The 13,267-nt window shown below is 40.8% G+C and overlaps 1 protein-coding gene across 5 annotated transcripts in view; it reads left to right on the forward strand.

Moving 5' to 3' along the window:
- RBMS3 (RNA binding motif single stranded interacting protein 3) overlaps window positions 1-13,267 on the forward strand; it is a 716,669-nt gene that overhangs the window by 43,603 nt on the left and 659,799 nt on the right. Inside the window, exon 3 of one of the 5 annotated variants that reach the window (XM_074575091.1) lies at window positions 664-780. The exons of the other annotated variants lie outside the window; for them this stretch is intronic. Within the exon in view, the coding sequence (XP_074431192.1) occupies window positions 778-780 (3 nt within the window). The 5' untranslated portion in view covers window positions 664-777. The remainder of the gene's footprint in view (window positions 1-663; window positions 781-13,267) is intronic. 5 annotated transcript variants of the gene reach the window in all.

The following is a 13,267-nucleotide window of genomic DNA, read 5'->3' on the forward strand; positions in this document are numbered from 1 at the left end:
TACAGTGGAATTGCTAGTGTATTATTTGATAAACAATCACCAATTAGTCATTCCAATCCTTGCTAATTCAGCAACTGCTCTCCCGGGCCTCCAGGCAGCTTGTATGCCAGTTCATGTGCTCACCCCAGGTAGCTCTGAACTGAAGGAGTTCCTTAATTGTTTTTGCTGTTGTGGCTGTTTAAAAGGTTTTACTGCTCCTTTCAGTGAACTAGGTGGTGTATTACAAATGCGCTCTCACTGTCTTACCTTTACCCAGCGTGCCATTAACAACATGAGTAACATTAATCCCAAAACAAAATGCTATGTCCTTTTGCAACCTCTGTACAGGCGGGCAGAAACACCCACTTTGCGCACCGAATGGAGGGTGGCCTTGCTGAATGTGGGCGACAGTCGTGATGCTGCTTCACTTCCTCAATCTTTTATAGGTTTGGGTACTCATGGGTGTCTTCATGGATAGTCCTGCTGCCCCTGCTGTACACCTAGATCACAGATAAATCAGATCTCATTCATCTGCTGATCATAGAGCTGTGCAGGACAGGAAGACGAATTAGTCATCCTGGTTGATAGATGTTAAAGATTCTCGCAGATTCTGTTGAGCAACAAGCTGTGGATGGGAGAAGTGTCTCTTTGCTAACACTTGTTCCTTACTCTTCTGTCTTACAGGTGCCTGTCGATGACTATGAAATCTGCTGCTGAAGCAAAGTTTAGAGGAGGTGGCAGGCCTATGGTTGTGGATCCTTTGTACATATAAATGTTATTGTGTGTGTCTGTGTGACCATGGTAGGATATTTAATGTATCATAAAAACAAGTTTTGTACCTCCAGACTCAGTGTCACTCTCACCATAGAGCCTTCCTTCCAAACATATTTTCCCTCATTTGAGTCTTTACAAAAAAGAAAAAAAAACTTAAAAAAAAGTAACTTCCCATGAAAAATATACCCTATTGTTATCTTCTGGGGAAAACGGGAACTTTACTGTATCCACTGTTGTTGTAAGTGAAATATGGTGTACAGCATGCTAAGTAACTGCTCAGTCAAATGTCAGTGTGAACGCAGAAATCCTCAGTAGAGGAAAAAAATAAATATTTTTATTTTCTATAAAAGCTTCCCTGTAAAATTCTTCTAAAGATTTTCTGCATGAGACAACACAAATCAAGCAGATGGGTGCCTCTTCACTTCTCAGACTGGGGGCAGGGTTATTGGGACTTTTGGCCAAGTGCTCTGAAAATATTCTAAGTTTCCACGCAGATGAAGCCCATGTTGTTAAGCAGGGATATGCCTCATCTGTGGTGAGCGGGAGACTTGAGTATTAGATGTTTCTATTTTAAGTCACGCTGTTACCCCTTTAGCAGCACCTCCAAAGAAACTGCAAAGACAACTGATGCGAACCTTCTTTGCTCACAAGGTCTGGGCAGAAAGTTGGGCAAAACTGTTCAGCTAAAGTAATTACTTTGTTTCTTTCCTTTCCCTTTCCTTTCATGAGCAGTGACATCCTGCCTTTTGAAGTATGCGTCATTTTTTTCACATCACACTGCCTATGCTTCAGCATTTTCATTCTGATTTGTATAATTTTTTTTTTTATAACACTTAATTTTCAAACATATTTGCTTTCTTTCAGTCCTTCAAATGGGTTCTTTGTCCTCCACATACATAATCTTCTAGACTTGTATTGAAGATTGTAGAGAAAAGCTGATACCACAGGGTAGTATTTGCAGTACGGTGTGTCATCATGTAACCATACTAAATAGCAAGGCATTATTCACAAGGACGTGAGGTTCTATTTGTTGCTGCTAAGTCCTTAGCTGTTCAGTTTTAACACTGGATGCCTGGGTTTCTTTTTATGGAGTGCCTGTTTACTCTTGTATATTTTTATAGAGTATAAGGCTGGTGGGGAGAATGAGGGTGTTATGTGCAGTAATGTTATAAATAACATTGGCTCTCAGGTTATTTGCGTTATATCCACTTGGCTGAATGCGTAAAGTTAAACAAAAAAAGTCTTAAAACAATAGGCAGAACAATGGCATGGATGAAGGGCCTAAAGGAAATGCTACAGAATATATTGGGGAGTATTCCCTACCTAGCTAATAAGCCAGGCGGAGAATTGCTTACTCCTCACACAGCCTCAAACAGATCAAACAGAATATTAAAGCTTTAAAGATGCTGGTGTAAGGAAGAAGGAGGGTTACTCAGCACCCATCACACGGGACTGACAGGCAAGTGGGGAGCATGCTGGGAGCAGAGCTACATTCCCAACCCAGAGACTGTGACTCTAGGGTGGATGACATGAAGAAATGCAGCTGTGATGGAGAAGGGGAAGCACACACATAGGGTTTGTTGTTGTTCTTGTCCTTTTGCTCTGTGTGCTGTATACTTTGGGGTAAATAAACAAGAAATGCTTACTTTTGAGCTGTGTTTCAATCAGTGTGGTGGTATTTGGTTCAATAACGAGGCTCTCAATAATGTTGCAAACTCCTGAACAAACAAGGTGCGGGACACAGATCCAGAGGAGAGCGACTGCAGTTCCTCCCACTGACCATGTGTGAACGCTTGCATGGGACAAAGTTGCCAAAATCCTAGTCCTGCAGCTGCTGAAACTGGAAAGGAGGCAGACTCCGATTTTAGGCAAAGAAGGACTGAGCCCCGAGGAAGCAATGCTGTCATTGTAAGGGCTGTCTGACAGATTGCAGAGAGTATGTCTATGTTTGTGATTTTTTCAGTGCTGGAATTTAATTTTTAAAGTGTAATAACACCAGTGCATCCTTGTAATTTTATTGCGTTTCTTTATTATGGCTATCATTTACAATAACCCTGCTGTCGTATTAGCCTCTGGTATTGTTTCAGTAGTCTCTGACTCTTCCTTCAAGACGATGGAAGTGAAGTTGGACCATTTCATACCCGCTAGGTTTTCTTTCTTCCTCTCTTTCCTTCTTCCCAAATGCTGATTGAGTCAGTGGAATTCTTCTGGCTTGTTCTTTCCTAGTGTTCATCCTCAAAGGTGCACAGCATCATGTGACCTTTCCTCAGAGCAGAAGGGTTAAATAAAATTCCTTGACAGAACTGCCTCCTTGGTGCAGCAGAGATCATGGAAGACAACGTGTCCTGTTCATTTTTTGTGTCCTTCCTGGATTGCTGGTTCCCATCCTATACCAAAATCTTGAATTCCTGCATGGCAGCAGTGCCTGGCCATTGCTTTCCTTGAAGAAAGGAATTCAAATTCTGGAGGGCTTTGAGGCAATAGGAGCCCTTGAAGATCTTCTAGAATAGCAGGACACGTTTTGGATCCAGAAGTAAAAAATCTGCAAAGGAGAGCAGGGCAATACTGGAGCTAGCAAAGCCCTGTGAAAAGAAATGGTTTGGCTAACGGCTGTGACTGGAGCACGCACCGCAGAGTGCTCCAGCAGCAAACCCCTGCTAGACCGATTGGTCCCATATGCCAGAGGACTTTGATTTGTGGCTGGGCTTAGCAGTGATCTGAGGCTTGCGTCTCTTCTATAAATTCTGCTGAAAACAGAGCTTCAGCTGTGAATCAGTTACAGGCGTAGTTAGTTCATTCAGTGATATATTTAAGTAACACTTTACATCTGGACTTGGCAACCAACTTGAAATCCTTATTTAAAAACAATAGTTAAGTACTGGAGAGATTATGGCATGATGTAGTCCACCAGCATTTTTTTTTACAATGAGAGCTGTTGTTTCAGTGATCTCCTAGCACGGAGAACGTGTTGGAGAAGTCATGAGTAATTGCAAACAAAATACTACGAGTGACAGATCTTTGACAAAGCTCTGGACAAAAGATTACAGAAAGTCCAACATTGCGGAGTGAGAGGCAAAATACTGTTATGGCTGAAAGCTGTGGAGGAGAGGAAAAGCAGAGTGTTAGGCTAATCTGCTGGAGCAGAAAGAGACCAAAGTTGGGCTTTGGACATCTGCAAATTAACTAAGAAAGATTTGTGTTATTAACCCATTTATTGCTGGTATTGAGAGAGGGCTGGGGTCATAACGTTGCAAAATCTGTAGTGGAAATACTTACTCGGTCTGTTTGGGAGCAGTACAAACTATGAATACCTTCAGAGAATTGTAAAGTTTTCCACCAAGTGGGAGAACAGTGCTGCATAAAGATCAGTGGTGAATAAAGAAAGACGGAGTGTGAACAGTCAGTCCTGCTGGATCCAGAAGAGCCGAGTATGAGAGATCAGTGGGGACACTTGCTCAAATTACAACCACAATCAAAACCCGACTGTGATATTAGATTGTATATCATTCAAGACTATTAAGAAATTGAGTAACAGGGAGGGTATTATACAGCCTTTTGTATAAAACTGTGCCTGTGGTCTCAGCTAGAGCGCAGTGTGCAATTTTGGCCTCCCCAGCTCAAAAAGGATGTGGCTGAAAGAGGGGGACTAGGAAAAAGGTGACAAGCACATTGAAGAGCCTGGGAAAACTCATGCCAGAAAAGGGACCAAAAATTTAGCCTTAGAACATAGAGAAGAGGAGAAATGATACAAGCATGGAGAACATATTATGTTGGAGACAAGAGGTCAGGAACTTACTCTCATCCTGTAGCTTAGGCCCACAGGGACATGGGATGAAACTTCACAGTTGTTCAAAAAGATACTAATTATGACTAATTGGGGAGGTGATAGTAACAGTTCAGGCTTCATGTGGTAAACTCTTTAAGATTTTAAGAGGGGGAAAAGATAGGCGACAGTCACAGCCCTACAAAAGCCTAATTCCTGACAAATGTGCATCTTCAGAGGGATTGTTACTTACTTACTTCATGCTCCAGTTCTCAAACTGTTACTTGAATTTCTCCTGATTCATCCCTCTTCTGAAATCCTGTTTACATTCTATAAGGGGAGTTAATAATTCAGTGTACTGTGCTCATTTACCAAAAGAAAAAAAAAAGCCTTTGATGGAGATGTCTGGTGCTTGTGCTATTACAGTGTCATTCAGCTACTGTGCAACTTTAAAAATATGTAATATGTCATTATTCTAGTTTGTGTGCTTTGGAAAAAAAAGGTACATTTAATTGCTTGATTAGCTGGCCTAAAGCCACTTACTTAGGTGCATATGAAACAAACGTATGTGCATGTATGGGTGTTTGTGTGTGTGCACAAATGAATTCATAGTGAAACATGATAGGGGATTGCTCAGTAGGATGCAAATAAGAATAACACAGATATTATTTTTTCAGTGTCTTTCACGATTTCCTTCTTTCAGGGTTGTACACAGAGGGCTTTTTCCCCAGTGGGTCATGATTCCCTTCACAGTGTCAGAAGGATGGCTGCTGCTTTGAGAGATTGTTCCTTAAAGCAGAGTCATCATTTATCCCTTCCTTTCCCTTTCCCAGGTACTCTGCTGCCTCTCTGGGTCCACACGTTGCTTGTGCCATGGCAGTGCATGAGTTAAATTTTACTAGAGGCATGATGCAGCTCTAAAGTAATGTGTCTGTTGATGATAAACTTGCTGGAGAGCACAGAAGCTAATGCATGGCCTTAGATATTTTTGCAATTCTTGGAACACAGATATTAATCTAAACATCCATGTGCCCTTTGTATTGATTTGAAGTATATGGAGACATTGAACAGCTGATCTCAGAAAAGATCTGTCATACAGAGCCTTCCCTCTGTTTAGCTTGCTCTGAACAGTTCTCAAGAAATTAGATATTTTTTTAAAATAAGGTGAACAAAAATTCTGAAGCCTGAGTCTTCCCTCTTACAGATGTTTCTTTTTTTTCCTTAAAGAAACATGAATACTTTGATTAGATTTTTTAATACAAATATTGTTAAGGACTCTCTCAGGCTTGTAGAGATAAGTGTTTATTTTAGAATGGTATATTTTTTCAGATAGAGATCAATTACTAAATTATTAATTTTTCCCCTTTTTCCATTTTATTGCAGCTTTCATTTCTAGGTGGCTGGAATGATTAATGGGATGTGCTGGGTTAATGCCTTGTGTTTGGATACTCAAATGACAGAAGCAGCTTTGTGCAAAGCTTTTAGTGCAGGTGCAAGATTGGAAGATATTTTGAAGGCAGCGGATTGGCCATGGCACTTCCACTTCCCTCAATTTAGCCATAAATCAATTCTGAATGATTTTCCCACAGTAATTTTTCATACAGTTTGAACTTGGGTAATGAACATCCCTGTCCTGGAGTGAAATTGTGATTTTTCTAGATCCTGTTGAAGACATGATCAAGATTTATGAAGGGTGACGATGTAAACCCATTACATTGTCCTCTCTCTCGTTTGCCTCCCCACCTCTTCACCTGTTTTCCTTCCTCCCTCCTTTCCCCCTTCCCTCCCTTGCTTCCTTCCTTCCTCCCTCCCTCCCTCCCTGTTGCAGGCAGAGTGAATAACTTCACTTCTAAGAGAGTAGTGAAATGTTTATTAACATAAAACAGTGATTTAACAAAGTTAGTAGTGAATGCGACAGCGTTTTACGAGTTTCGATGCCAGGGTACACTTGATTATTTACTGCATAGAGGCCAGGGTCAGACAAGCTGTCAGGGAGACCTTCCTGTTGAGTCACGAGGTTCAGAAAGGACTCCCTTGCTTTCTAAACTCCTTCTCAGAGAGGAGTCTAGGTGCGGCTGGATCCAATCCTAGTCCCAGACTTGGTCAACGGTTTATGTCTAAAGGATTATACATGTGCAATCAATCCTTGTATCACTTAGCTAAGATTTCAAAGTTTAGCATTAGTCACTTACCGAGAAATCTGTTGCGGGGAGGAATCTCTCAGCCTTGAGGAGTAGAACCCTAAGTGAGCGTCCCCACTCAAGGGGAGATCCTGGCGTGCAGCCGCTGCCGTGCAGGAGAGCTCAAAGGGCTCTTGGGCTGTCCACTATTTATGGAGTAAGATAATTGACCTATAGTCATATTCGCAAGGGAACAAGATACCTAGGTTCCCACTCCAGACAGTGTTTTCACTGTGTTGCCAGCCATCCCCCACAGTTCAAGGGCAACTCGTAACAACTGCCGCTGATGGCCATGGCTTGAGCAGGAGCCGGGGGGAGGGGGAAAAGGGGAGAGCACACCACCACACTCCCTCCCTTTCCCCTACCTCCCAATCCGAGGAGCTTTAAAATGTCCACTAGAGTACAGCCATTGCATGACAGCGGCTCTCACTGCACGAACAGTCATTTATCAGTGACAGACAGCAGGAAACAGCAATAACCTATATGGATATGAGATAGTTCAGATCAAGTAACAGTAGGATGTGAGCAACTTCCTACAGTTCTGAACATTTTTTTTCTCCTCAATCTATTACAGAATCACAGAATGGTAGGGCTTGGAAAGGACCTTTGTAGATTGTCTAGTGCAACCCCTCTGCCAAAGCAGGGTCACCCAGAGCAGGTTGCACAGGAACGCGTCCAGGCGGGTTTTGAATATCTCCAGAGACAGAGACCACACCACCTCTCTGGGCAGCCTGTTCCAGTGCTCTGTCACACTTACAGTAAAGAAGTTTTTCCTTATGCTCAGATGTAATTACCTGTGTTCCAGTTTGTTCCCTTTGCCCCTTGTCCTGTCACTGGGCACCACTGAAAAGGGTCTGGCCTCATCCTCTTGCATTTGCTTTTAACGTTGCATGATAGCAAAGTATAGTTCTGCTTAAAAAGGAACTTTGTAGAAATTATGTTATGGAGTCTTCTCTTCATTTTGTCTCCTCCTCAGTTTCTGTATCAAATGCTCAGTGTGAAAGCAAAAGGATACTTTTTTCTTTGCTTGTTTGTGTTCCTGGTAGTCCCCAAATTCTGGACTCTTGACGCTCAAGGTAGTCATTTCTCCCCTCTCTCCCCCTCCCTCCCCATCTTTGCCGTTGACTAAAGTGAAGCTGCCAGTACTGAATAACTTCTCCGTCTGCTAATGGTGCCCTTTGTACCAGGACAGCAAACCTACTTGACAATCACATTGGAATACTGCATTTATGTATTGTGTAATATTCTGCAATATTGTATTTCTGTCTTGCTTGGCTGGTGGCTATAATGTTGAATTGCAATTTATTAGATTTGGGGCAGAGAGCCTTTCCTTGAGAAGGACCAGCTAGGTCTCAGAGACATTTGGCAAGTCCTATGTTAATAAGTGCCTTTGTTTTTCATCCAATAATAAATACACACACATGCAAACTCATTTGGCTGCAGTCTGCCTGAAATTAAGTTGCAGATTGTATCTGGCCCTTGGGCCAGGAATTCCTTGTTCCTGTATTAGACAGTGTCTAATAGTAGTTGAAAGAGAAAATTTTTAGAAATCATTTTGCAAGTGACTCTGGAGAAACAATGAATGTAAATCCTTGCAGACTTACAAAGACTGCAGTCAGAATACTGAGTGAAACTCAAAGTGCAACATAGCAGTTCCTCCCTACATCACAGGCTTCAAAGATTTAGTATTCAAAAGAATGTGGGAAATTGGGTCATTTCTGTACAGTTTAGAAAAGATCTGAGGTTACCCACTCTCTTGCTTTAGCCATGCAGAAACTCCGAGTCTGGATTAGCAGGAAATCTGAACAGGATTTTCCTCTGCATTTAACATGAAAATCTAATAAATTTCATTGAACTCGGTGAGTGAAATTCTGCCTTTATTGAAATGGACGTCAACATTTCCATTGGCTTTTGTAGGAATAGAATATCACCCTATAAACATAAAACCAAAGTAGAATCTCTAGGTCTTAAATGCAGTTATTTCTGCATCAGGATATACTTATTGTAAGACTTCTTTTTGAATATCTTCAGAAAAGCAATTTAGCTTTCTTACTCAGAAGTAATTTTTCTGCCTTTAAAAAATGGCTAAAATTTACTTTTCAGTAAATATCACTTAGAGTGACACCTTAAAAGATCTGAAGGTAACAAGGAGGTGGAGTTAATTAACATCAAATAAATACGTATTTGCTATCCTTCCTGCAAGAAGTTTGAATTTCTGTTATTTTTCTGCCCCTTTATTTTAGGTGAGTAATACAAAAGGGAGTTGCTGTAACGATTTTATAGTCCCTGAATAGTTTTCAGAGTTTATGGGGTAGTATTTTATAACTACATTCTGTAAGCAGTGGTGTCTTTTGAAATGGCCATGAAATGTTATAGTAGAGATTTCAAAAAGACAGGGTCTTGGCATAGGTTTCTGTAGGGAGAAAAAAACTACTTTACACTTTTTTTGAGCATGTCTTATGCCAGGGATAGCCCCAGAGCTCCCTGGTTTTGTAGGCTGATGGGTCTGTTTCATCAGGTGGGAATTAGGAGATGTAAGAATGGCCAGGAACAGGTCAGAGTGAAAATCCAGGTTGCCCGTGCCCATCTTCAGCACTAGGAAGTAGTGGGTGTCTCAGTGAGCTTATGTTGGTATCTTGTCCTTATACTTTCCGAAATTTGGGAACTTCCTAAGCCAGAGGGTACAATAATAGAGTGTCAGTGGGGGGCGGAAGCAATATATGGTTTCTCTTTCTCTGTGACTCTCTCTCTGAAGGAAGTCTTCCTTTATACATTTTTTTCACAACACCTGCGTCTCAGCAATTACCCTGCTAGAAATTAGTACAAACTGACACTATTTTGACATGGAGCATGAAAGTAGTTCATATGTAAGTTACGTGCAAGAAAATCTGACTGGGAGGAGACTGAAGGAAAAGCAGAGAGTTAAAGAGGGTGTAAAATAAAGGGATGTATGGCTTTTTACTCTATTTTATTCTTAATTACTCTTTCAGATACTTTTCCCTTCCAGCATCTCAATGTGCAAAGTAAGTCTATTTTACCCTGTGTGAACGCCTACTAGGTTTGATGTTCCTTTCTTTTCTATATATGCCTGTTTCTTCAAAAGACCCCAGGCCAAGACTTTGTGTTAGAGTAGAATTTGCCCAAGAAAATAAAGTAAGCTTTGGCGAAGAAAAAAAAAATCTAATGGTATAATAGCAGGTTAAGTTTAAAGGCATAAATGGATGGTTCACACAAAAATTGTACAACATTTTGATTGCAGGCTGTTGACCATGCTACCAGTACATTACAGAAGTCTAGATTCCAGAGTTTCACCTAAAAAGTCATTAATTTGTTCTCACGTCTGGAAGATTTAGTGTGCCACTATGGTTTCTTGAATATTGATTTTTAGGGTGTTTAAAAAAATTTTAACTAAAACAATTTTTGGTAATAGAACCCTCCAAATACCTGAGACACCATTTCTTCTCTTGAATGCCAAAATCAATTATAGTATTATTTGTATGTTCAGATGGTTGAAAAGTAAAAATTACATCCAGATTTCAAAGCCTGATAAAAAATCAGACTGAAAAATATCATACATTGAAAAATGTGTTTCCTGTGTGTGTCTGAAACTGAACATAAGACAAAGTATTGCTGATTGTCATATGAAAAGATGGACTCTGCTGTATTATCTCATAAAACATATTTTTCCAGTTGCTAAAAGGAACAGATTAAGACATTTGAACACCTCAGCTAGACTTCTTAGAGGTTGGCTTGACGTTACCGAACATATGGTGTTTTGGGTAAACAGAGAACCACTAAGAAGCTATTTGAAATCTTTTGGAATATATATGCCAATCAAATTCCCACTGGGATCTGACACTATTGCATGGAATTCAGATCATATAACCGCTGCCTAACCAGATCTTAAAAAGGAAGCAACTAGCCCGAGCTAATTCTCTGGATTCCGTCTACAGTCAAGGAGGTAAATTCATTGCACTTAATTTAGAAGCCTGTGTTGGAATTAAATGAATCTTCAGCTGCCTGTGTCCTCGCTGATTATAATGGGAATTAGCCTGGGGTACATGCCCTAACTCTGAAATAAAGTTAGGTTAAATGAATCCTGTCCCAAACATCTTACCTTCATGCAATGTGGTCCAGGTGAAGTTGTAGTCGAACAAACCAGTATTTGTGTTGACTGACAATTGTTACCCAGTGTGAACTGCAGAGAAAAATGTTCAGGACAAGAGATGTCCAAAATACGGGAGGGGGAATGAATTCTGATGTTTTTTCAGGGAACACGGGATTGCAGCATCTGAAAACTGCTGGAGAAGTTTGTGTGGTTAGAGCTGCCAAATAGCAATTAAGCCTAGCAACACGGGCTGTTTGCTGTCGAGACTGAAGCATATGAGTCGAGTACACCCTGTTCTGGAGGGAAGTTCATGGGCTGGCTGTTTTGCTTTTGTTGAAAAAAAAAAAAAGCCAGGATGAAGGAAATACCCAGAGTTTGCGCTTTCCTTTCTCCTTGGCGATTGTCACTAAGGCAAAGGTGCGGAGGGACTGGGATTTCACTTGAAGTGGTGTAAGGGCAGGCTGATCTTTGCTATAAGGCTGTGTTGGCACCAGGGACCAGTGCTGCTCCTGTTAAAGCAGTACTCTCATCGGCTTCAGTGGCAGCAGATTTGGGCCTGTATTGAAGTTTGCTGTTGACAGAAATTGAGATGACAGTAATGGATGTTGTGTTGGTCCAGAGTGTTCAGAGAGACAGCATTTGGGGAGGAGGAGGGAACTCAAAGTATGCTGGACAAACAGAAATTAGCAATATTCAGCATGCCTTGCCCTTTCACCCCTTCAAAACTTGCTGTTTCTAACAGTGACCTACATGCAGGAGTCCTTCAGATAGAGGGAGAAATGCTTGGGTTTTAAATGTGTTTTTTAAAAACCTACAGTAAAACAAAGTTCCCATTTAGAACAGTTTTTATGCATTGCATCATACAGGCAAAAAGTCAATGTATCAAATTAAATTATTTTTCTGTGCCCCCCTTCCTGCTGTTTTAGGCCTATTTTAAAGGTCTGCTACATCATATAGTGAGAAAAGAAATAGGACCTTGGCTCGCTGCGTTCCTTCCCTCCAGTTTAGCAGGGTATCTGCACTGAAACTGTAGAACATGTCACCGCTCAGGCGCAAGGAGCTGCTCGGAGATGGGTTAGGTACCCACGGCCTCTGGTCAATGGTTGCTCGATGCAAGTCACCAGTAATTTCCGCAACTAAGACGAAGGTCTGCAATGTATCCGTAGCATTCTCACCTATGATCGTGATGCATCATGGATCATCAAAATCTTACAGTGCGCCATTTTAAGGTTTTTACATGTATCATGCTTTCTCCTGTGACTGCCACCAAACTCGTCTCTTAACCTGAGAGGAAGATAAGATGATAAATTCATGAGGATGTTGTGGTCTTCAGAATTTGATGCGTATCAGCTCTTTGGAGAGGATTTATGAGAGAAGAAGAACCTGGGGAAAAAATAGCTGATATGCTTCCCGTCATGAAGAGTGTCTAAAAAGTCTTTCCATTACATACGTAATGTAAAATAATTTTTTTCTTTTTATTTATCATCTTCCCTGAAAACACAATAATCCAATCAGCACTAAAAGTTTTTTTGATGTCATTGGTTTGGCAAGCTAACATACTGCCTTATTTCTTATTTCTTTCTGGGATGACTGAGAAAATGGCAAAAAGCCAACCTCAGAAGCAACCAATCTTGGCCAATATGTTAGACCTTCTCAATTGGACTTTGGACTAGAACACAGCAGAGATTACTTTTGTGTTGCTGATGGATGATTTCTTAGTCATAGCTCATAGACAGATTTATTTCTGGCCTGTCTAGAATATTTGACATTGTGAATAACGCATTGCAGCTGATACGCCTTGAAGATCTTGCAAAGATGTAAGCAAATGATATGGATTCAATCCAGCTTCAGTGACTGAACTGAGATGCATAACTGCAACTCTTCCCTTGGTATTCTTCTTCGTAAGAAAGCCTGCAAAACGCTATCCTCTTTCCTGGTATAAGCACTATAAGAAAGTTAACTGTACCCTAGCATGTATAAGCATCTGTCTTTTGCATCCAACTCAGAAAATACAAAAAACTCCTGACTATTCCTGTAACTAAGTTGAAAAATAACACTTCACTGAAAAGTTTCAGGCTAAAACCAGACTCTGGCAAATAAAAGGAACAGAGAGAAAGCACTAGCATTTTGAAGACTAGGTCGTATATAATATCATCAGTTGCCCATTAAACTATTCCAAATATCATGTACTCTTCAAATGGGGTCTTCACTTTTTTTTTCCCCTTCACTTTTTTCCCCTTACATCCCCTTACATCAGCTAGTGATGGCTCCCAAGATGTTTCCTCCCTCCTCTTTGCACATTTTCTGTGGACAGATAATATTTTGATAGTGTTCCAACGTATCTTTAGCTCAGGTTATGTTCTGTTTTCAGATTGAAAATCTGGTCTCCAGCATGTCAGACTACCTGGTTAAGTTCTCTGGGTGAAAGCTGGCCATCAGTATTATGCTCTGCTCACCATCTTG

Source organism: Larus michahellis, chromosome 2 (genome assembly GCF_964199755.1).
Source record: "Larus michahellis chromosome 2, bLarMic1.1, whole genome shotgun sequence".
In the NCBI taxonomy this organism is placed as follows: domain Eukaryota; kingdom Metazoa; phylum Chordata; class Aves; order Charadriiformes; family Laridae; genus Larus; species Larus michahellis.